The sequence below is a fragment of the Cervus elaphus genome, chromosome 10 (assembly GCF_910594005.1).
Source record: "Cervus elaphus chromosome 10, mCerEla1.1, whole genome shotgun sequence".
In the NCBI taxonomy this organism is placed as follows: domain Eukaryota; kingdom Metazoa; phylum Chordata; class Mammalia; order Artiodactyla; family Cervidae; genus Cervus; species Cervus elaphus.
The window spans coordinates 40,591,784-40,613,056 of record NC_057824.1 but is presented as its reverse complement, the minus strand read 5'-3'; the positions used below and the strand labels follow the sequence as shown (position 1 = coordinate 40,613,056).

Sequence of the window (21,273 nt, the reverse complement as noted above, 5' to 3'; positions counted from 1 at the left end):
ACTGAAGTGGGTTGCCATGCCCTCTTCAAGAAGATCTTCCCAACCCAGGGATCGAATCTAGGTCTCCTTCATTGCAGGCGGATTCTTTCTGGACAGATCCACAAGGGAAGCCCTGTGTCTCTCTGCTGTATTATAATCTTATTAATATTACTAGCTGTATTACTTATAGTCTATCTATTTTATAAGATTGTTGCCTCTTGCATTACCTAATGTATAACCAGGCCTCCAACAAAATTCAGTCAGTCAGTTCAGTTGCTCAGTCGTGTCCGACTCTTTGCAACCCCATGAATCGCAGCACACCGGGCCTCCCCGTCCATCACCAACTCCTGGAGTTTACTCAAACTCATATCCATCGAGTCAGTGATGCCATCCAGCCATCTCATCCCCTGTCGTCCCCTTCTCCTCCTGCCCCCAATCCCTCCCAACAAAATTAATGGTGGCTAAATGTCTTGAGGCAATTGATCATATATATCTCTATATTAAATAATTTTAACAGTGTGACTCTAGGTATGAAGAAGCAACAGAGGAAACTATTTCCTGGGCCTAATCCAAAAATAGCACATTGGGTGGCTGATCAATAAAATCCTCCTCTGACCTAGGAACGAAAATTCCTGGTGCCATGGGACAAATTGATCATGAAATGCCTCTTAAACCTTACTTGAATTTATGACCAAGAGGGGGCCCTGTATGGGAGTTCCCCCGTGGGCAAGGGGTTAGGATTCCAGGCTCTAGCTTCTGTGGCTAGGGTTCAATCCCTGATGGGAGAACTGAGTTGTCACAAGCCTGGGGGGTGGGGGGAGATAGCCCCCCACTAAGGGGGGGGCCCTATGGAAAGGGAAGATATCCTGCTATTAATGCCATAATGTTGGCATGAATAAATGAATGAATGAATAAACCACAAATGTTGCCCACCATCAAGCCATCAGCCACTAAAACCGCCACGTCCCCCTGCCCCTGTCCTAAGGGGCACCCTGAGGGGAATTCAAGATGGAAAAATAGAGGAAACATTCTATTCTTTAATAGATACTGGGCTAGATAGTTACAATAAGTTGCATATCTAAAGAACAATTTCAACAAGTTGCGACACTCTTCCAACAGAGAAAAGCACAATATCATTAACTTGAAATGTCGGTTTTTTTTTTTTGCGATCAGCAATAATCTTTTGATTTTATAATTATATATATATATAATGTGTATATTTCCAACAAATATATTTTTTGTGGAAATATTATTTCCAAAAATATTTCCAACAAAATCTGCTATATATACTGGCTCCTTCCTCGGAGCAGTTCCTCAGAGCTATCGGAGAGAATATAGTCCTCAGTTAAGGTCCCTGAATAAAACTCAACTCGCAAATTTTAGGCTGGTGCGTACCACAAAATCTTTGTTCCTTCTGCTTACTAGCAAGTCCCCTCTGAGTTTTTCCTCATTGGTAGAACCAGGATGATAATCATCACTTCACACAGAAGTAGCAAAAAATAAATAAGTTGAAATGTGTAATATGTTGGGCGTGGTACCTGCGCAAAGGAAACGCTAACATTAATTCCCTTCCCCAAGGGGCAATAAGGAGCTAACCCACCATCGGAAGAGAAAGCCAGGAAAGACAACCCAGGGAAATCTCGGCCCCCGGTTGGCCAGAGTGACTCCGTCGCTGAAATCCTTCCCTCCCTCGGCTAGGCTGCACCTCTAGGGAACTGGGGACCGTTCCTGACCCCGGCGGGTTCGCCCCTTTCCGCCTCAAGACTCCTGGCAGTCACCCGACCCGAGGGTCCAGCTTTTCTGCCCTTACGCTTCCGTTGGCTTCGTTCAAACAGGCCGCTTTGGGCATCACCCAATCAGAATGCTCGATCTTCGGCCGCCGCCCAATGAGCGCGTGGAACGGGGGAAAAAAGGGCGTGAAGCCCAATCGCAGCGCCATCACACTTGAGGGCAAAGAGGTTAGGCAGCCGGCATGGCGCTCCGGTCAATAAAATCGATAGCTGGAAGCTGCCTGTGTTTCAGGCAAAGGCGGTGCAGTAGCGGCGCCGCCATTTTCGCCGAAGGCATCTTCCGGTGCCTTTCACCCAAGTTCGGGCAGGAGTTTCCTGAATAACAGCGAAAGGTTTCCGTTAGCCCCGCAGGCGGCTGATTCCGGTTCCCGCCGGGCCTCCCCGGCACGCTCCGTACGGGTCCGGCGGGGGCTCCCAAATACCCGGCCCCTCCAGCGCCCAGGGGCCGAGGCTGGGAGGGGGAAGGCCGTGGTGCCGGCTTCTCGGGTCCAATGGCGCGGCCTTCGGCTCTGCTCCCTGCGCGGGGACCAGGAGAGGCCAGACCCGGCCGGAGAAGGGGAAGGAGACCGAGGGCGGTGAAGTTCGGGGACGTGGCCTTGTACTTCTCCCGGGAGGAATGGGGGTGTCTGCGGCCCGCGCAGAGGGCCCTATACCGGGACGTGATGCAGGAGACCTACGGCCACCTGGGCGCGCTCGGTGAGGCCCGGCCCAGCCTGCTTCCGCGGGCCCAAAGGGATGGAGGAGCTGGGGGTGGGAGGAGGCAGGGAGTCTAGAGGTCCAGGGTCCTGGCCTGCGACCAGGTTGTGTCAGGGGAGGAGGACGGGGGCTGGGCAGATGATGCCACCGGGGTAGATCAATCTACCTAGCATTGTGTATGAGCTGGGCCTGACTGGTTCTCCTTCCCCCAGGGTGCGCAGGTCCCAAACCAGCCCTCATCTCCTGGTTGGAACGAAATACCGATGATTGGGAACCGGCTGCCCTGGATCCACAGGAGTGCCCAAAAGGGGTAGCAGTCCAAAGAAGTGAGTGAAAAATGCCTCTGGAGGGCTTGCAGCCTCTAATGACTCAGTCCAGGGTTTTTCGGTGCCGAGGGGTAGCTATGACCCAAGCTGGAACGCTCCATTTACTGTGTTTATTTTCACAACTTCAGGATATTTGTCTCTTTGATTGGTGTCCAGTCCCTGTTGCCAATTTCTAAACTGACCACATGCAGTTGTCTGTTGTGTAGATGGATCAGTGAACTTTTAAAAAGAGTTACCACCCTCTTGGGGCTTCCCAGGTGGCTCAGTGGTAAAGAATCCACCTGCCAATGCAGGAGACCCTGGTTGGATCCCTGGGTCAGGAAGATCCCCTGGAGAAGAAAATGACTCTCCTTTCCAGTATTCTTGCCTGGAGAATCCTATGGACAGAGGAGCCTGGTGGGCTACAGTCCATGGGGTCGAAAAGAGTCAGACATGACTGAGCAACTAAACCTCCACCTCCAACACCCTCTTGCCTCCTTCCCAGGACTCTGCCTCCAGCCTGTTTTAAATTGGGCTCTAAGAGAGCCTATAGCGCTTCCTTGGAAGCTCTGAAGGTAAAGAATCTGCCTGCAATGCAGGAGACCCAGGATCAATCCCTGGGTCAGGAAGATTCCATGGGGAAGGGCATGGCACCCCACTCCAGTATTTTTGCCTGGTGAATTCGGTGAATAGAAGAGCCTGGTGGACTGCAGTTCATGGAGTCGTAGGGTCAGACAGGACTGAGCAGCTAACACTGAGAAAGCCTATACCTCTGAGTTTTCCAGATTTGGATTGAAAGGCTCCAATGGGGCAGAGTGGTCTGGCGTGCACTGGCCTCTTTTTGCCCTTCTGGCCAAGTGACCCTGATCAGTGCAGTAATCTTTAGCCTTCAGGATGAAGCAAGGCTCTGATTAAGGCCATTCAGGTAGAAGGACCCCAGATCCACCTACAGGGGCAGATGCAGCTCTGGGCTGGAGTTTCTTTGCCAGGTTCTCTAAAAGCAGGGATTTTTCTAAGTTTTGACATACTTCCTTGCTTAAAAGTTTTCAGTGTTTGCCCAGGCAGTTATCAAATGGTTGGCGGTTATAATGTAAGTCAATTGGGGAATTTGGTGAAAATACACATTTCTGGACCCTATCCCAGAACTATTCATTTACTCATATAAATGTGTATGTGTGTGTGTATTTTCAATAGCCCCAGTTGATTTGGCTGTATGTTTAGGTTTGGTTCTCAGAGTGTGGTGTCAGACAACCACCAGAAGCAGCAGCGTCGCTTGGGAGTGTATTAGAAAATGCAGAATCCCAGAGCCCACCTTAGACCTGCTGAATCCCGAACTGGGAGTAGGGCCCAGCAGTCTGTTTCACGCGTGCATGCTCAGTCGCTGAGTCGTGTCCAACTCTGCGACTCCATGGACTGTAGCCCACTAGGCTACTCTGTCCATGGGGTCCTCCAGACAAGAATACTGGATTCGGTTGCCATTTCCTTCTCTAAGGGATTCTTCCCAACCTGGGAATTGAACCCTCATCTCCTGAGTTTCCCGAATTGGCAGGCAGCTTTACCGTTGCGTCACCTGCGAAGCCTCAGTGTGTTTCATTAAACCCTCCAAATGATCAGAATCACAATAAAATTTGAGAAGCATGGACTTAGAGGGCTTTATGATCTAGTTACTGCCAGATCATACCTCATTTGTTTTCATTTCCTGCCTTAAATTTAACCTCTTCAAAAACTTCTTAGTCTGCTTAATCTTTCCAAGAAACCTTCCCTGACTTCTCCAAGCTGGATTAGGGGCTTCGGTAATACCCTCCATATTCTGGAGCAGTATGTCTCACTTGGTTGGTTGTCTGTGTCACTCACACTCCTTGAAGATGGCGTTGAGTGTGATTGTTTTATAACCTGTAACACTAATAGGAAAGAGTAGAAGCCCAATATTTGTTAACTTCTCCTATGTGTCCCTGTAGAAACCAGAAAGAAGAATGAAGAGAAGGAAGTATTCCCACCTAAGGAGGCGCCCCGAAAGGGGAAGCGTGGCCGGCGGCCCAGCAAACCCCGTCTGATCCCCCGGCAGACTTCAGGAGGTCCCATCTGCCCTGACTGTGGTTGTACCTTTCCCGATCACCTGGCCCTGCAGAGCCACAAGTGTGCCCAGAATCTGAAAAAGCCTTACCCTTGCCCGGACTGTGGGCGCCGCTTTTCCTACCCGTCCCTGCTGGTCAGTCATCGGCGGGCACACTCTGGGGAGTGTCCCTACGTTTGTGACCAGTGTGGCAAGCGGTTCTCCCAGCGCAAGAACCTCTCCCAGCACCAGGTCATCCACACAGGCGAGAAGCCCTACCACTGTCCTGACTGTGGCCGCTGCTTCCGGAGGAGTCGGTCCTTGGCCAATCACCGGACCACGCACACAGGTGAGAAACCCCACCAGTGCGCCAGCTGCGGGCGTCGCTTTGCCTACCCCTCCCTGCTCGCCATCCACCAGCGCACACACACCGGAGAGAAGCCCTACACCTGCCTGGAATGCAACCGGCGCTTCCGCCAGCGCACCGCCTTGGTCATCCACCAGCGCATCCACACGGGCGAGAAGCCCTACCCGTGCCCGGACTGCGAGCGGCGCTTCTCGTCCTCCTCTCGCCTGGTCAGTCACCGGCGGGTGCACTCCGGGGAACGCCCCTATGCCTGCGAGCACTGCGAAGCCCGCTTCTCCCAGCGCAGCACGCTGCTCCAGCACCAGCTCTTGCACACGGGGGAGAAGCCGTACCCCTGCCCGGACTGCGGCCGAGCCTTCCGACGGAGCGGCTCCCTAGCCATCCACCGCAGCACGCACACCGAGGAGAAGCTGCACGCCTGTGATGACTGTGGGCGCCGATTCGCCTACCCCTCACTGCTGGCCAGTCACCGGCGCGTCCACTCGGGCGAGCGGCCCTACGCCTGTGACCTGTGCTCCAAGCGCTTTGCCCAGTGGAGCCACTTGGCTCAGCATCAGCTCCTGCACACGGGGGAGAAGCCCTTCCCCTGCCTGGAGTGTGGCCGCTGCTTCCGCCAGAGGTGGTCTCTGGCGGTCCACAAGTGTAGCCCTGGGGTCCAGAACTGTGGCCCTCGATCTGCCATAGGGGCGCCTAGCCAGAAAGGCCAGGCCCTTTAGAAGGGGAGGGACTGTGTAAGTTCATTTCACTTCATGGAGGGGGCCCAGAAAAGGGAAGGAACCCCCTGATCATACAGGGCAGAGTCAGAACTAAAACCCACGTCTCTTGCTCCACAGAGCTGAACTTTAGTGTATTCTACCATGCTGGCTGCCTTAATACATGTGTCTAGAACAGACAGTCCCAGTTAGGAGAGGGGACATTATGCGGTAAAAATTTTCCAACCTGCCCTGCCCTAAAGGACTTGCTGTGTGTGGGGTATTAGGCTAAAGCTTCTCCCCATCTAATTTAGGGACTGTGTTTTCTAGTTTGTGCATGCAGTCAGGAGGATCCCATTCATGGGGTGCAAGATCTTCCCCCACCTCTGCCTCTTCTTCCTTGCTAGGTTTGAAACAAACTTGGTTTAGCTCCCTTTTGACAGTATTCTTTCCAAGTGGTCTTCTGCCCTTTAAAACCTCCCTTGATGCAGCTCACTACCTCACAAGGCGGGTCCTTTCACTGTGGCATAGCTCTGACCTTTAGAAGGCCCTTAAGTACTACATTCTCCTTCCCTGGAAGCCTTGCCCAGAATATGTTTAAAACTTGATCTACATGGCAGCCCTTCAGAAAACTTAATCACAGATACGTTGTCTCCATGTTTTCAGGTTAAGCAGCATTAATTTGGTCAACCATTCCTAAAAGACAGGCTTTCGGTTCCCACACGTGATCTTTCCCCAGGCAGGTGCTGGTTTTTCAGTGTCTTTTTTAAAGAGTCACACAAAATAAGCCAGCATCACAGTGTGCACTATATCCCCTTGGTCTGTGTTTGAACAGGTCTAGATTGCACTGGATTTGGGGGTGGTGACAGTGTACCAGGGCTTTATTGGATTGCAGACACCTATATACCTAAGTTTTTTCTTTTTAAACCACATGCTGTGAAGCTAAGTCTTCTGCACCCTGAGTTTGGAAGTTTGGTTCAAGGTAGGTCTGGGACATAAGCAGAGTGAGCTCTGGGAGACTGATTTTAAGGAAAAGCAGAGCAGGGGAGCTGTGGTGTAGCAGCAAGAAGTAAAACTAGGACCAGCTTGTACTTTATCTGGTGGATTTGACTTTCTTGGGAACTGGGTCTCACTCCTCTCTGATTCTCATGAGAATGAGGAGACACTAGTACAGAACCTTCCGTTGATTCCTCTGTCAGCATCTTTCATGAAATGAGACGAGGCCATTCAGGGAAGTTAGAAAGTTAGGTAATTGAATATGAAGCAGAAGTCTAGTCATCAAATTGTGTTCATGCCCACCTCACAGAAGCTCCACATGGTAGCAGCATGTTTTAACCTTTGATGTGCCTTCATGGCACCCATCCCTAAGTAGGTACTCAGTAAAGCTTTACTGAATTAAATAAACAAGGCCTGCCACTTGGCCTTGGGGAGCTGCACTAAATTGGAATTTCCAAACATGACGTATAGTCCAACCCTTGAAGTCGGTCATCCTTCTACCCGTTGCTTCTTCCCTCATTTCTTCTGCCATCAGCCCCAGGGGTGTGTGGCTGGGGCAGAGTGTTTGTAATTTCCTCTGTTCTGGTCTTTAGCAAGTTGCATTGTAACTGTTTCTTCTTGGATTGATGGGCTACCCCCAAAGCAGGGGTCATATCAGATTGGGATTCATTAAAATGTCTGATGAGTGACTGTTCCTTGTGGAATTATTGTTTATAAAATGTAAATCTAGTTCCTTGACTGAGGAGACATTTTTATAGTTCTGATGGAAACCTTGCCCTTCCCTAGCAGAGACCTATTAGAATTCTGCCTCATGTTCTATTGTAGAACTGGTTCTTTACCCTACTTTTATCACCAGGCTAACCCAACTATTTCCTTTCCTAGGAATTTTAGAAATTTCTTTGGACCTCCATTGTAATTCATAAAATTTCAGAGCTGTTGGTAGGCAATCCCAGTATGTGGTCTGTGGAGGGCTGAAATGAGGCAAGTTCTTAGGTTTCCTCATTAGTCCCAGGATCCCAACTTCAGTTGGTTGATCTTCAACTAGCTGTAGCCAGTGGGAGAGTTTTTGTTTCTGGCTGTGCCATTTAGCTTTCGGGATCCTAGTTCCCTGACCAGGAACTGAACCCATGACCCTTGCAGTGGAAGCTTGTATTCTTAAATCACTGGACCGTCAGGGAAGTTCCTATAGTCAGTTGTTGATCCCAGTGCTCTTCCAAGTAATTCTCTCTTCTGCTTTTGGTAGTTAAGAGTTTATGTTACTTGCGACCAAAAGAATGAACTAATCTACAGTCCCATTATGGGTCTATCTCCCATCTGTCTTTATGCCTATGTGTGGGCTATGAAGGAAGACAATTAGAATGCTGCTGAGAGGAGCCAGCCTTTCCGCTCCATCCTCAGCTGAACTTTCAACATTACTGTCTTTCATAGGTCCCATACCACTGACTGCCTTCTCTTTCACTAAGAAAACAGAGTGTCAAATAAGAACTCCCTTAACATTCCACTCTATATTGTCACTCTGAAAGTTCTGTGTGATCACTTGTTACTTGCTGTCAGGGGAGGCCCCTCATACAGTGCTTCCCAATACAGGTATGCCTGATTTCCTCTACTTCTGCCCCATCATGGACTTTGCTCCTTCTGTTATTCTCTTAAGTTTTATAGTTTCAGAGTCTTTTTTTTTTAAAGGTACAAACATACCTTAAAAAAAAAAAATCATTATTTATTTGGCTATACCAGGTTTTAGTTGTGGCATGTAGGCTCTAGTTCCCTGACCAGGGATTGAACCTGGGACTCCAACACTGGAGTGCAGAGTCTTGACCCCTGGACCACCAGGGAAGTCCTACTTTCAGAGTCTCTTTTTTGGAACATACATACCAACCTATAAACATGCTAAAATCTGTCTTTAAAAACAATAAATTTCACTTGGCATCTGTCCTAATCTCCTATTTTCAGCTAAATTTCTTGAAACAGTAGTCTACATTCACTGTATCCACTCTGTTTATTCTTTGGCCCATTGCAATAGTATTCTAGCCACTTTGTTGAGCATTTACGATGTGTCACGTACTGTGTTAAGCACTTTATATATATTCCTATCTGTAGTTCGTACAAGAACTCCATAAAGCCAGTGTTAGGAAATGCTCCTCTTTGGGGCTTTCATGTTGCTACACATCTTGTTGAGTATGCAAACGTGCAAGGCCCTGTCTTCAACAAATTCTCAGATTTGTGCCAATTCCAAAGCTAGAGCCTTTTGATAGGAGGTTGGGTCCCCATGATGAAGGACCTTGTTACATTGGCAAAGGCATGCTGTAAGTCTTCTGCTGCTGCTGCTAAGTCACTTCAGTCTGTCCCACCCTGTGCAACCCCACAGACGGCAGCCCACCAAGCTCCCCCGTCCCTGGGATTCTCCGGGCAAGAACACTGGAGTGGGTTGCCATTTCCTTCTCCAATGCATGAAAGTGAAAAGTGAAAGTGAAGTTGCTCAGTTGTGTCCGACTCTTTGCGACCCCATGGACTGCAGCCCACCAGGCTCCTCCGTCCATGGGATTTTCCAGGCAAGAGTACTGGAGTGGGGTGCCATTGCCTTCTCCTGTCTTCTCCTGTAAGTCTTCCTACTCTCTACCAAATGTGAAAGTGAAAGTGAAGTCGCTCAGTCGTCTCCGACTCTTTGCTACCCAGTGGACTGTAGCCCACCAGGCTCCTCCATCCATGGGATTCTCCAGGCAAGAGTACTGGAGTGGGTTGCCATTTCCTTCTCCAGGGGATCTTCCTGACCCAGGGATCGAACCCAGGTCTCCCGCATTGGAGGCAGACGTTTTAACCTCTGAGCCACCAGAGAAGCCCAATATACCTGCACCCATTTACCAGGGTGGCTGGGCATGGGAGAAGGAAAGTAACTAGAATTTTCAGGGTTCTAATTCTTAAGAGATCCAAATAAGAGAAATTTTATTAAAAAGAGAAAATGTTCTTCCAGAAATTAACCCTAACAGTTAATGATTAATTGATTTGCAGCAAAGGTGCCAAGACAGTTCAAGTCTCAGTCTTTTCAAGAAATAGTCCTGGGACATCATAAGAAAGAAGTTGGACCTCTAATCATATAAAAAATTAACTCAAAATGAACCCCAGAACTAAATGTAAAAGCTATAAAATTTCGAAGGAAACATAAGCATGTTTGTGATCCTGGATTAGGCAATGGTTACTAAGCTATGACACCAAAAGCACAAGTGATAAAATAAAAAACTGATTAACTCATCTTCAAAATCAAAATTTTGGGGGAGTTTCCTGGTGGTCCAATGGTTAGGACTTTAGTGCTTTCACTGCCGTGGCCTGGGTTCAATCACTGGTTAGGGGACTAAGATCCCGTAAGCCATGCAGTACAGCCAAAAAAACCCCAAAACTTTAAAAACCACTTTGTGCTTCAAAGGACACCTTGAAGAGAGTGAAAATCCATAGAATGGGAGAAAGTATTTGCAAATCACAGATCTGAAATGGAATTTGCATCCAGCATATATTTTGAAAACTTTTACACTGATACCAAAGACAGGCAAAGACACTACAAAAAATTACAAATATCCTTTATGAATACTGACATAGAAATCTTGAACAAAATACGAGCAAACCAAAGCAGTACATTAAAAGGTTTATACACCATGACCAAGTGGGATTTATTCCTGGAATTTGAGAATGTGTCAACAGACAAAAATTAATCAATGTGATATGTCACCTTAATAGAATGAAGGGAAAAAAACCCAAATCATCTCAACTGATGCAATAAAAGAATAACAAAATTCCACATCTTTCCACAATAAAAACACTTAATGAAACAAGAAACAGAAGGAAACTCACTATGATAAAAGCCATACATGAAAAACCCACGGCTAATAACATACTCCGTGATGAAAGACTAAAAGTTTTCCCCTAGAATTAGGAACAATGTCCGCTTTTGCCACTTCTAGTAAATATTATATTAGAGGTTCCAGGCAGAGCAAGTAGGCAAGAAGAAGAAATAGGCATTCAAATTAGAAAGGAAGAAGTAAAATTATCTCCATTCACTGACAACATGATCCTATATCTAGAAAACTCTGAAGATTACACACACTAAGTTACAGCTAATAAATGAATTCAGCAAAGTTTCAAGATACAAAATCAACACAAAAATCAGTTGCAATGAACAATCCAAAAAGATAATTAAGAAAACAACTCCATTTACAATAGCATAAAAAGAATAAAATACTTAGGAATAAATGTAACCCTGAACCAAAGTCTCAATGGTGATGAAGCTTTGAAACTAGAGAGGTGGTGGTTATACAACATTGTGAATGCACTAAATGCTACCTAAATGTACACTTTAAAATGGTTTATCATGTTTTGTCCAGGCAATACCCAGCTTGCTTCTCATTCTCTTTTCCTCCCAACATTTTACTTTTAGAATTTGTCAGTGAACACCCATATACTCATCACCTAGTTTCTATCCATTAGCATTTCACTATTCTATTCTTTACTATTATCACATAACTACCCATCTTTCTACCAGTCCATTTTATTTTCTGATGCATTTCAAAGACATTGTCATCATCAGTACACTTCGCCCCTAAATATTTCAGCATGCATGTCATCAACTAGAGCTCAGTATCTGTTTTACATATTTTTGAGTCAAACTTACATAAAATGCACAAATTTTAAGTGTATTTTGCTGAGTGTTGACAAATGCACCCATCTGTCTAACCCAACCCCCTATCAAGATACAGAACATTACCATCATCCTAGAAATTTCCCTCAGGCCCTTTCTTAGTCAATCCCAACCACACCCCACAGAGACAACTACTGTTCTAATTTTGTCCTGACCATACATTCATTTTCCATTACACAAACTTCATATAGTTGGTATCACAGAACATGTATTCTTTTGTCTAAGGCTTCTGTCATTCAGCATGATGTCTTTGAGAACTGCTTCTCTTTTAGACCTCCAATTTTTGAATTCAGAGCTAGGAGGATGCTCCCAGACCCGTTAAAAAAAAAAAAAAGCAGAACTATATGTGCTGAAATTGAGCAATTCACAAGACATATAAAGTTAAAGGGGGAAAAAAAGCAAAGTGAAGTGTGATTCATATGGTACTTGTGAAAAAAAAAAAGATGTAAGCTTTTACATGCTTAAAATAACTCAGGAAGGACACAAGAAACTGGTTATAGAAGTTGCCTCAAGGGATGGGAAAAACACTAGAGAAGAGATTTTTTTTGGGTAAAAAACTGAAGCATAATACACATACAAATAAGTTCACATATCACAAGTGTACAGCTCAATTTTCACAAACTGAATACATCTGAGTAACCAGCACTTAAAGCAGGAATCAGAATCTGTCAGCACCCTAGAAACAGAAGAGATAACCCTCTATCACAATTCTTTTGGGGGGGCCATGCTGGGTCTTCCATGCTCTGTGGGATTTCTCTAGTTGTGGAGTATAGGGGCCACTCTCCAGTTGCCGTGCTCAGATCTCTTGCTGGCGTGGCCTCCCTTGTTGCGGAGCACAGGTTTCAGGGCATGTGGGCTTCAGTAGTTGCAGCTCCCGGGCTGTGGAGCACAAGCTGAATAGTTGTGGGCTTAGATGCTCCAAGGTATGTGGGATCTTCCTGGCCCAGGGATTGAACCTGTGACTCTTGCACTGGAAGGCGGATTCTTTACACTGAGCCACCAGGAAGCCCACTTCTGTTGTTTACACTCTGGTTTTTTGGCCATGAGGCATGTGGGATCTTCTGACATTTTAACTGTGTCTTGGTGTGGGTCTCTTTGGGGACATCTTGTTTGGGACTCACTGCTTTCTGGACCTGTTTGTCTGGTTTCTTTGCCAAACTAGGGAAGTTTTAAGCCATCATCTCTTCAAATAGGTTTTCTGTCCCTTTCTCTCTCTCTCCTCCTTCTGGGACCTCTATAATGTGAATGTTCGTCTGCTTGACGTTCCCTCAATGGTCCCTTAAACTATCCTCATTTTTGTTTTGTTTCCTTTTCTTCTATAATTGAGATTTTACTGGTTGTTTTGAGGATCATTGCACAGATGTTTCAATTTGTACACAATTCTAAAGGTACATACTAAAAATCTAAAAAAACCATTTAGTTGTGATTCTTTTCTCAACAGTTATTCCAGTGACTTTCCAGCTTGAAATTTAGAGGCAAGTTTTCCTTAACAGGATGTGCTTAGTCACTCAGTTGTGTCCGATTCTTTGCAAGCCCATGGCTCCTCTGTCCATGGGGGTTCTCCAGGCAGGAATACTGGAGTGGGTAGCCTATCGCTTCTCCAGGGGATCTTCCCAACCCAGGAATTGAACCAGGGTCTCCTGCATTGCAGGTGGATTCTTTACCAGCTGAGCTATCCGGGAGGCCCCCTCTCCACTCTCTCCACTCTTTAAGTTTCTCTAACACAAATTTTCCTATGAGGGGAGTTTACTAATATCTCACCCTTGACATTTATAGAAGAAATGCCACATCCATATTTGCCACTATGCAAAAAAAGTTCATTGAATGGAATTTAATGCATTGAACTCATAAAATGACTTGCTCTCATTCTGTCACAAGAAAAATGCTATCACCAGTAAGAGTGTTCCTGACCTAGGAAGCAGCAGCAAATGAGTCACCTTGGAACATGATTTGCCATAAATGACAAGATACAATAACCGTAAAACCCTATTATCACAGTGTACTTACATGTATACATGTACTGATGATATATAATATAAGCAATATACTACATGCACAATATACTATAACTGAAGTCCTAAACTATCTCCACCAAGGGGAAAAACAGTACCTCATCAACAATGAAAAAAAGAGCAAAGCAGAAGCACAGTTACACTAAAAAAACGATTAAGGCTCCTTCCATCCTTATGCTCCATGAAAAATACAACCCAATGATATTGCAAAAATGATAAATATAACCTAAAACTAATCAAGTTTTGATGAACAACATTCTCACACTAATTTTAAAGATAGGATTGCTTTTATCACTTAGATGTCTTAAGATTTCAAGAGGAATAATGAACTACATGTAATGATCAAGAGTTCAATCCGAAAAGAATATATAACAATTATAAATATATACGCACCAACACGGCTATGGATGGAGGTTCGTGACATTCTACTGGAGACAGGGATCAAGACCATCCCCAAGAAAAAGAAATGCAAAAAAGCAAAATGGCTGTCTGAGGAGGCCTTACAAATAGCTGAGAAAAGAAGAGAAGCAAAAGCAAAGGAGAAAAGGAAAGATATACCCATTTGAATGCAGAGTTCTAAAGAACAGCAAGGAGAGATAAGAAAGCCTTCCTCACTGATCAATGCAAAGAAATAGAGGAAAACAACAGAATGGGAAAGACTAGAGATCTCTTCAAGAAAATCAGAGATACCAAGGGAACATTTCATGCAAAGATGGGCTAAATAAAGGACAGAAATGGTATGGACCTAACAGAAGCAAAAGATATTAAGAAGAGATGGCAAGAATACACAGAAGAACTGTACAAAGATCTTCAAGACGCAGATACTCACGATGGTGTGATCACTCACGTAGAGCCAGACATCCTGGAATGTGAAGTCAATTGAGCCTAAGGAAGCATCACTACGAACAAAGCTAGTGGAGGTGATGGAATTCCAGTTGAGCTATTTCAAAGCCTAAAAGATGATGCTGTGAAAGTGCTGCCCTCAATATGCCAGCAAATTTGGAGAACTCAGCAGTGGCCACAGGACTGGAAAAGATCAGTTTTCATTACAATCCCAAAGAAAGGCAATGACAAAGAATGTTCAAGCTACTGCACAATTGCACTCATCTCACACGCTAGTAAATTAATGTTCAAAATGCTCCAAGCCAGGCTTCAGCAATACGTGAATTGTGAACTTCCAGATGTTCAAGTTGGTTTTAGAAAAGGCAGAGGAACCAGAGATCAAATTGCCAACATCCACCGGAACATCAAAAAAGCAAGAGAGTTCCAGAAAAACATCTGCTTCTGCTTTATTGACTATGCCAAAGCCTTTGACTGTGTGGATCACAATAATTGTAAAATTCTGAAAGAGATGGGAATACCAGACCACCTGACCTGCCTCTTGAGAAATCTGTATGCAGGTCAAGAAGCAACAGTTAGAACTGGACATGGAACAACAGACTGGTTCCATATAAGAAAAGGAGTACGTCAAGGCTGTATATTGTCACCCTGCTTATTTAACTTATATGCAGAGTACATCATGAGAAACGCAGGGCTAGAAGAAGCACAAGCTGGGATCAAGATTGCCAGTAGAAATATCAATAACCTCAGATATGCAGATGACACCACTCTTATGGCAGAAAGTGAAGAAGAACTAAAGAGCCTCTTGATGAAAGTGAAAGAGGAGAGCGAAAAAGTTGGCTTAAAGCTCAACATTCAGAAAACTAAGATCATGGCATCTGGTCCCATCACTTCATGGCAAATAGATGGGAAAACAGTGAAAACAGTGGCTGACTATTTTGGGGGGGGGGGGGGCGGCTCCAAAATCACTGCAGATGGTGACTATAGCCATGAAATTAAAAGATGCTTACTACTTGGAAGGAAAGTTATGACCAATCTAGACAGCATATTAAAAAACAGAGACATTAGTTTGTCAACAAAGGTCTATCTAGTCAAGGCTATGGTTTTTCCAGTAGTCATGTATGGATGTGAGTTGGACTATAAAGAAAGCTGAGCACCGAAGAATTGATGCTTTTGAACTGTGGTGTTGGAGAAGACTCTTGAGAGTCCCTTGGACGGCAAGGAGATCCAACCAGTCCATCCTAAAGGAGATCAGTCCTGGGTGTTCATTGGAAGAACTGATGCTGAAGTTGAAACTCCAATACTTTGGCCACCTGATGCGAAGAGCTGACTCATTTGAAAAGACCCTGATGCTGGGAAAGATTGAAGGCAGGAGGATAAGGGGATGACAGAGGATGAGATGGTTGGATGGCATCACTGACTCAATGGATATGAGTTTGGGTAAACTCCGGGGGTTGGTGATGGACAGGGAGGCCTGGCGTGCTGTGGTTCATGGGGTCGCAAAGAGTCGAACACGACTGAGTGACTAAACTGAGTGGGTTTCCCACATGGCTTAGTGGGTAATGAAACTGCCTGCCAATGCAGGAGACACAGGAGGTTCGGGTTTGATACCTGGGTCAGGAAGATTCCCTGGAGGAAGGCATGACAACTGACTTCAGCATTCTCGCCTGGATAATCGCATGGACAGAGGAGCCTGGCAGGGAGGTCAACGGGATCACAAAGAATCCGACACGACCAAAGTGACTGAGCACACACGCATGCACACAACAAAGGAGCACCTCAGTGTGTAAGGCAAATACTAACAACCACAAAGGGAGAAATCGATAGTAACACAATAATAGTGGGGGACTTGACTACTCCACTTTCGCCAATGGACAGATCATCCAGACAAAAAATGAATAAGGAAACACAGGGATTATGTGACACTTCAGAAGAGCTGCACTTAAATGACATTTAAAGAGCATTTCATCCAAAAGCAGCAGAGTACACATTGTTCCCAAGTGCACACGAAACATTCTCCAGGACTGTCCACATGGTGCACCACAAGGCGAGCTTTGGTAAATTTAAGAAAATTGAAATCATACCGAGCATCTTTTCTGATCACAATGCTATGAGATTAGATATAAACTACAAGAAGAAAACTAAAAAACACAAGCACATGGTGGCTAATCAATATGCTATAAACAACCAATGGATTTCACTGAAGAAATCAAAAAAGAAATAAAAAAAATACCTAGAGATAAATGAAAATTAAAGTACAGGGCTCTAAAACCTATGGGATGCAGCCAAAGCTGTTCTAAGAGGGAGGTTTACAGCAGTACAACCTTACTTCAAGAAATAAAGAGAAATGTCAAATAAACAACCTAACCTTACAGCTAAAACAACTAGAGAAAGAAGAAGAAACAAAACCTAAAGTTAGTAGAAGGAAAGAAATAAAAAAGATCAGAGCAGAAATAAATGAAACAGAGAAAAAGAAAACAACTGCAAAGATCAACGAAACCAAAAGCTGGTTCTCTGAAATGATGAACAAAAGGGATAAACCTTTAGCCAGATGCATCGAGAAAAAAAGGGAGAGAACTCATTTCAATAAAATTAGAAATGAAAAAGAAGTTACAACTGACTCCACAGAAATACCACGGATCCTAAAAGACCACTACGAGCACCTATATGACCAATAAGGGATTAATCTTCAAAATTTACAAACATCTCATGACATCTACAAGCAACTATATGACCAATAAGGGATTAGTCTCCCAAATTTACAAACATCTCATGACATCTAACAGTTAAGACGAACAACCCACTCAAAAAATGGGCAGAAGACCTAAGTAGATATTTCTCCAAAGATGACATACAGATGGGCAACAGGCACATGAAAAGATGCAACAGTGCTAATTATTAGAGAAACGCAAAAAGAAACTACAATGAGGTTATCACCTCACATCAGCCAGAATGGCTATCATCAAAAAACCTACAAACAATAAATACTGGAGAGGGTGTGGAGAGAAGGGAACCCTCCTACACTGTTGGTGGGAATGTAAATTGGTATGGCCACTATGGAGAACAGTATGGAGGTTCCTTAAAAAACTAAAAACAGAACTACCATATGACCCTGCAATCCCACTCATGGGCATACCTCCAGAGAAAAACACGATCTGAAAAGACACATGCACTGCAGTTCACTGCAGCACTGTTTACAACAGCTAAGACATGGAAGCGGAGGAAGCAACCTAAGTGTCCATGGACAGAGGGCTGGATAAAGTAGATGTGGAACAATATACAATAGAATATTACTTAACAGGATACACCTACCAATATCTTCAAATGTTGATATGTTGTTACATCATAAGTTCCACTAATTCACAGTTTAGTATCATATACAATACATACTCAAGTTTTGCAAGTGTTCATAGCACACAACAAAGTTACTAGGAAAATTGGACTACAATGACCCAAGATGTTACAGAGTGCACAAAATTCTCACCAGAGAGCCAAGATCAAGGAGTGGTTTGCTTTGGGAAACAATTATACCCAAAAACAACAGGGAAAGAGCAGAAATTTAGTGTTCAATGAAACTGTCCTGGTAGTCCAGTGGCTAAGACTCCATGCTCCCAACACAGGGGGCATGGGTTTGATCCCTGGTTAGGGAACTAAGATCCTTCATGCTGTGTGTCAGAGTCAAAAGAAAAAAGTGTTTGAGACATTAAATGCACTACTGACTCCAAATTGCCATTTAATATGCTTTGTATCATAGGATATAAAAGCTAACCCATCTATGGAATATTAAGATGACACCAAACACAATAGAAACTTCCCAAATTCAATATAATAGTATTTTCTGGTTGTACCAAAAACAAAAGCAACCAACCAGTAAATAACTTCAACTCTTTTTTTTTTTAACTTCAACTCTTAAATAATCCATGTTGCTTATGGATGGACCTAGATTGTCAAACTGAGTAATGTCAAAGAAAGACAAGCATCATATGTCACTTATATGTGGACTCTTAAAAAATGGTACAAATAAACTTACAAAACAGAAAAGAGCCACAGATGTAGAAAACAACCTTATGATTACCGGTGGGGGCGGGGGGCGCGCGGGAAGGGAGGTATACATTGGGATTGACAAAGACACATACTCTCTATCATATACAGACCTACTGTATAGCACAGTATACACTATAGCACAGGGAACTCCACTCAATACTCTGGTCTAGGCCTATATAGAAAAAGAATCTAAAAAGAGAGTGGATATATGTATACCTAATTCACTTTGCTTTGCACCTGAAACTAACACAACAGTGTAAATCAACTATGCTCCAATTTAAAAAAAAGTACTTGCACTTTAAAAATGAAGTAGGATTTCTACTTTCTTAAAAATACTACCAGAGCTACTAAAAAACTGCATTTACAAAATAATTGATAAAAATATTCCTCTGGATTGTATGAGAAGGTAGACAGGGACCACTGAGAGACTAGGGTGTGTGATATTAATCACATGTGACTTCTTTCCTTCCTTGTTTTCAGTCTCTCCATTTGATGCAGGTAAATCTTTAGTCTCTGGGGTGGCCATTTCCACCTGTTGTTCCCTTTGCTCCCTGTTTCCCTTTTGCATCTGAAGATTCATCCTTTCCTGTTGCCTTCTTTGGCCTTGTTTCCACTTTGGCAGGAGGAGGTTTAGTTGACAGCCTCCCCGGTTTCCTCTTGGGCCCCTCCTTCCCCACCCCCGATGAGGAGCTGACCTTCCTCTGGGGCACCCTGGCAGCAGAGTGGGCACGTGCTGGGAGTGGGGAGAGGAGTCTGGAAGCTGGTCTGCCTGCCCACAGCTGCTTCTTCCCCTGCTGCAGCAGCTGGAACACCTCATAGGCCCTATTCTTGTTTTTTTTTGTTTCTCTTTCCTTTTTGCTGTTCTGATTGACTTTTACTACCCTTGTCACCCAGATCACCGGTCTGTTTTTTTCCCTTCTCTGACTTCCTGATGGTTTCCCTAGTGTATTTTTTTGTGTCAGTAAATGAATTCAAAAGTTCTAAATCTTTCTTTTTTATAGTTTCTAGCCCTTTGCTGAAGGAGGCTTGCAACTCGCCTAGGCTTTTAGTGATTCTCTCATTGAATTCATCCAGTTTTCTACTGAGTCTGATGAACATCTTTACAAGTGTTATTCTGAATTCTTTATCTGATAAGTTTCTTATCTCCTCTTCATTCAGTTGTTTCTATTCTTTGAAAGACATTCTATAGTTCCTTCATTTTGCCTAACTCTGTGTTTTTTCCTACATATATCAGCTTCATCACCCAGCCTTGAAAGACATAGTATGAGGTGTCCTATAGGGTCCAGTGGTGCAATCTCCCCTGGTCAACAAAGTCAGGTGTCCCGGGGTATCCCCTGCGTGGGCTGTGTGTGCCTCCTGTGATGGATGGACAGCAGTTGTTGCAGCTGTGTTGGTGGGTGAGGTTGGTCCCCAGGCAGACTTGGCTGTGACTGCTGCAGATGGCCTTAGTAGGTCGAGCTGGTCCCTGGCCCAAATGTCTACAGGCCCTGGATGAAACTGCTGCGTGGAGGGGGTGCTGGGGCGTAGGCCTGGCCTCTTGAGGTCTCAGGGGAAAGCAGGGGCAGGGCACGTGGTATTAGTTAAGCTGATGAAGACCGATAGAAATGGTGCTCACCAGCACCAGGCCAGCTACATGGAAAGAAAGTAAAAACGAATGACGTCTGCCAGCACTTCCGTCCCTAGAGCTCCACTGGACTCCGGCCCCTCTGGTGCATACCCTGAAATTAGTCAATGAGCCAATGACTCTCCTTGTATGGCCCAGGCGCTTTTCAAGCTGCTGCCTCTGTGATGGACTTTGGAGCAAGTGAGTTTCTGTGTGAGTCCTTTAAGAGTGGAGTCTCTTCCCTTTCCTACAGCCCCTGGGCTCCCCGAGATGGGAGCCCTGCTGATTTTCAAAGTCAGCTCTTATGGGCGCTCAGCTTCCCAGTGTAGGTCCCCCAGGCTGGGAAGCCTGATGTAGGACCTGGACCCCTGCTTCTCAGGGGTACCTCTGCAGTTGTGATATCTCTCCTGTTTGTGGGTTGCCCCACAGGAGTAGGGGGTGGGGTGGTTCTCACTAGAGACCAGGACGCTACACCTCCTACCTTTCTCAATGTGGCCTCTTCCTTATACCCTTAGTTATAGAAAATCTGTCATGTTACTCTTCAGGTCAGTTCTCAGAGGCGGCGGTTCTATATGTGGTTGTAGTTTTGGTGTGTCCCTGGGAGGAGGTGAGCACAGGATCTGCCTACTCCACCAGCTTGATATGAAACTGAAAAAAAATTTTAAGAGATGGTCTGCTTCATTCCCCAGTGTTATTAATCATTTATGAGCTGTAATTTGAACACAGGTTTTCAGATCGAGGCCTGTTCAGTTAGTGTTATAATTACAATAACACCTATAAGCTCCTATTTATTGAGTACTTACTTTGTGCAAGGCGCTATCCTAAGCACTTGGCTAAACTTAAGTTCGACCTAAATGAGGGCTAGAAAAGGTCTCTGGATCCAGCTCTGCTGCCCCTTGAGCAGTCATTTGCCCCGTCACTTAGTTTCAGCGTCTGTAAAATGGGAGACATCTGAGACCCTGGAGCACGGGCCAGATCAAATACTGGTTAGGAACCTATTTCCACAGCCCAAGGAGCCAGCCCTGCCCGAGTACCACGGCACAGCGTTGGGACAGGCCTCCCTCCACTCCCTTACCTCCAGAACCCGCCTCAATCTTGCCCTTGGGCTTTTACCCACCTCCAGTTCCCGGACACTCTCAAGAGATCTCAAGAGAGTAGCAGAAAGGAGTACCTTTACTCCGTCAGAACCTCTCTCTTAGATGCCAAGCCCAG

The 21,273-nt window shown here is 45.0% G+C and overlaps 1 protein-coding gene across 1 annotated transcript; it reads left to right on the top strand.

Annotated features, from left to right (window-relative positions):
* Positions 1-1,811: 1,811 nt before the first annotated feature.
* On the top strand, positions 1,812-7,568 carry LOC122701615 (zinc finger protein 689). The gene is made up of 3 exons (XM_043914752.1): positions 1,812-2,465; positions 2,678-2,791; positions 4,729-7,568. The coding sequence occupies exons 1-3, from the start codon at positions 2,261-2,263 to the stop codon at positions 5,904-5,906; spliced, it is 1,497 nt and encodes a 498-aa protein (XP_043770687.1). The 5' UTR covers positions 1,812-2,260; the 3' UTR covers positions 5,907-7,568.
* The last annotated feature ends 13,705 nt before the right edge of the window (positions 7,569-21,273 follow it).

What these genes read in the sequence shown, in the direction of transcription:
- LOC122701615 (XM_043914752.1), top strand. Translation starts at nt 2,261, where the DNA reads ATGGCGCGGCCTTCGGCTCTGCTCCCTGCGCGGGGACCAGGAGAGGCC. An exon ending in CGGCCACCTGGGCGCGCTCG is followed by an intron (nt 2,466 to 2,677) that starts GTGAGGCCCGGC and finishes TCCTTCCCCCAG; the next exon opens with GGTGCGCAGGTCCCAAACCA. An exon ending in AGGGGTAGCAGTCCAAAGAA is followed by an intron (nt 2,792 to 4,728) that starts GTGAGTGAAAAA and finishes GTGTCCCTGTAG; the next exon opens with AAACCAGAAAGAAGAATGAA.